General features: G+C 40.2%; 1 protein-coding gene across 1 annotated transcript; it reads left to right on the forward strand.

Annotated features, from left to right (window-relative positions):
* Positions 1-7: 7 nt before the first annotated feature.
* LOC102294375 (protocadherin alpha-3) lies at positions 8-2,894 on the forward strand (the record flags this gene model as incomplete). The annotated part of the gene is made up of 1 exon (XM_005953514.2): positions 8-2,894. A coding segment is annotated over exon 1 (1,731 nt), but the record flags the coding sequence as incomplete, so codon positions are not given.
* Positions 2,895-2,899: the final 5 nt, after the last annotated feature.

Genomic DNA, 2,899 nt, shown 5'->3' on the forward strand with positions numbered 1-2,899 from the left:
CTTTCAGCAGGTACAGCGCCCCCATGATCACCACCCACCCTGACGGGAGCTGGTCTTACTCTAAAGCTACTCAGCAGTATGACGTATGTTTCAGCTCAGACACGCTCAAGAGTGACATAGTAGTTTTCCCCGCCCCGTTTCCACCTGTAGATGGCGAACTCATCAGTATTAACGGAGGAGACACTTTTACCAGTACTCAGACTTTACCTAACAAAGAAAAGGTAAGAACACAGTGTTTATAACAGCTTACAATTTTACACAAAGGAAGCGCGTCATTGAACTTGTCTACATGCGGTTAATTTATCCTGCTTTCAAAGATTAACCTTTACAACTGTCCGCAGCTTTAAGCTAGTCTTTTCCATTTAAACTCGCTGTTTAAATGCCGCAGAAGAGAAGCCAGTATGCGGATAAGGAGCTTTTGGTGGTTTTGTTTAAAATTAATATAATCACTGCATGTGAGAATATTTATTTGATTTTCCTTTCAGATTGTTTCATATATATTGTTTTAGGGTTCGTTTCCTTCTTGTTTGCGTTTATTTTTTCGTTCATCGTTGCCTTGTTGCTCTTTAACAGTCATTTCACTCGATGTTGTAATAACTCAGATTTTGCTTGTGTCCTTACAATTTATTTCAATATACCCTTAGCATATACCTAAAAGATAGCGACATTTTGTGAATACGCCGTTTTTGACACACCGCAATGGGTTTCACGCCTTAGGTGGTATATTTCAGTTAAAGGCTGAAACAAGCGAAAAACAAACAAATATATTCTAAAATTAAAACAAATAAATAAGACAGTGTTACACACTAACAATATAAAGAGTGTTTTATTTTCCTAACAAATCAACCAGATGTTTTCTGGTTCTGTAAAACTGGACTGATGACATTTATTTTATTTTCCCTTGGTTTCTGTTGTAATTGGTGTATAGAGCCATAAGAGGGCGGTGTAGACCATAAATCAGAGACATGTCCCGAGGCCCCTCCCAGATTGATAACATAATGATGTCTTGTTGGGCTGTGACACAAAGAAACACAGAAGCACGGAGAAAAGGCTCGAGCATGATCTGCGCTGAGGATGAAACAGAAGAAAATCGATAACATTTCCTGTCAATATTTGACATAAACGGGACCCGTTTAAAGTTGGTTTCATGCCCTTTTTGGATTATGGCTTCAATTAACAAAAGTCCTGCGGTGATATACTTGTTTTTTGTCCTGCTGGATTTTTATTCGGAAACGGCGTCCGGGCAGCTCTCGTACTCGATATCAGAAGAGGTGAATCGAGGGACTTCTGTAGGAAACATAGCCAAGGATCTAAACCTAGATGTCCATGAGCTGGAGCCTCGCATGTTTCAGATCGTTAGCGGATCAAAGAGAAAATATTTCGAGGTAAATCTAAAGACGGGCGTTCTCTTTGTCAGTGATAGGATAGACAGAGAGGAGCTCTGTGGAAAGGCCACGAAATGCACACAGAGCGTGGAGGCTGTGATAAATGCCCCACTCAAGCTATATCGCTTAGAAATAAATATTCTAGATGTTAATGATAATTATCCAGCTTTCAGTACTGACTCGCAAAGTATTGAAATAGCAGAAATCACATTACCCGGGACTAAATTTCTTGTATTGTCAGCCTTTGATGCCGATGTGGGGAAAAATGGCATCAGTATATACAAATTAAGTGCAAATGAACACTTTTCATTAGCAGTGAATAAAGGAGAGAGCGTATCTGCTGAACTAGTCCTCCAGAAACCTTTAGACCGAGAAAAACAACCAGTAATAAGACTCACGCTGACTGCTGTAGACGGCGGAACACCACCGAAATCCGGAACCTCACAGTTAATAATCAATATCTTAGACAATAATGATAACGTCCCAATATTTACCAAACCACTGTATAAAACAAGTGTCACTGAAAACACGCCGCCAGGCACATCAGTGATAACTGTGACGGCGACGGACAGTGATGAAGGGCCAAACGGGGAAATTTCATATTCACTAAGCAGCAAGGACCAAGACCATGTTCTCAATATATTTCAAATTGATGAGCACACGGGATTATTGACAGTCAAGGGGAAGATTGACTTTGAAGAGCACCCGGCTTTTGAAATCCGCGTGCAAGCTTCTGATAAAGGCTCTCCTCAAATGACAGCACAGTGCAAAGTATTAATAGAAGTAGTGGATTTAAATGACAATAGCCCTGAAATTTCTGTAACCACCCTCAGTAACACTGTAAAAGAGGATGCAAAAATAGGTACTGCTATTGCACTTGTGTCAGTTGTGGACAGAGATGGGGGTAAAAACGGAATAGTCCACTGTGATATTAAAAGTGAAAGTCCCTTTAAGTTACAAACGAATTATAAAAATTACTACTCCTTGGTAGTAGATGGTCAGCTAGACAGAGAGAGTCATTCTCAATATAATATCACTATCACAGCTAAAGACGATGGAATCCCAGCTCTCACAAGTACGAAGGATTTTAATGTTTATGTTTCAGATGTTAATGACAACCCCCCCAAGTTTTCAGACACTGTGTTCAATGTATATTTAAAAGAAAACAGTCCACTGGGAGCTACTCTGCAACGAGTATCTGCACTGGATGTAGATATTGATCAAAATGGACAGGTAACCTATTCCATTGTTGAGAGTAAAAGTAACTCCTTGCCAATCTCGACAATGGTAAATGTAAACTCTAAGACTGGAGATATAATCAGTCTGCAGTCTTTTAACTATGAGGAGTTAAAAACGTTCCAGTTTGAAGTTCAGGCCACAGATTCTGGTGTTCCTCCACTCAGCAGCAACGTGACTGTTAACGTTTTAATCCTGGATGAAAATGACAACAGTCCCACGATTCTCACGCCATATTCTGAGCACGGCTCCGTTAACAGTGAGAACATCCCCTATTC

This window comes from Haplochromis burtoni, unplaced genomic scaffold (assembly GCF_018398535.1).
Source record: "Haplochromis burtoni strain Fernald_Lab_line unplaced genomic scaffold, NCSU_Asbu1 Contig_4929, whole genome shotgun sequence".
In the NCBI taxonomy this organism is placed as follows: Eukaryota; Metazoa; Chordata; class Actinopteri; order Cichliformes; family Cichlidae; genus Haplochromis; species Haplochromis burtoni.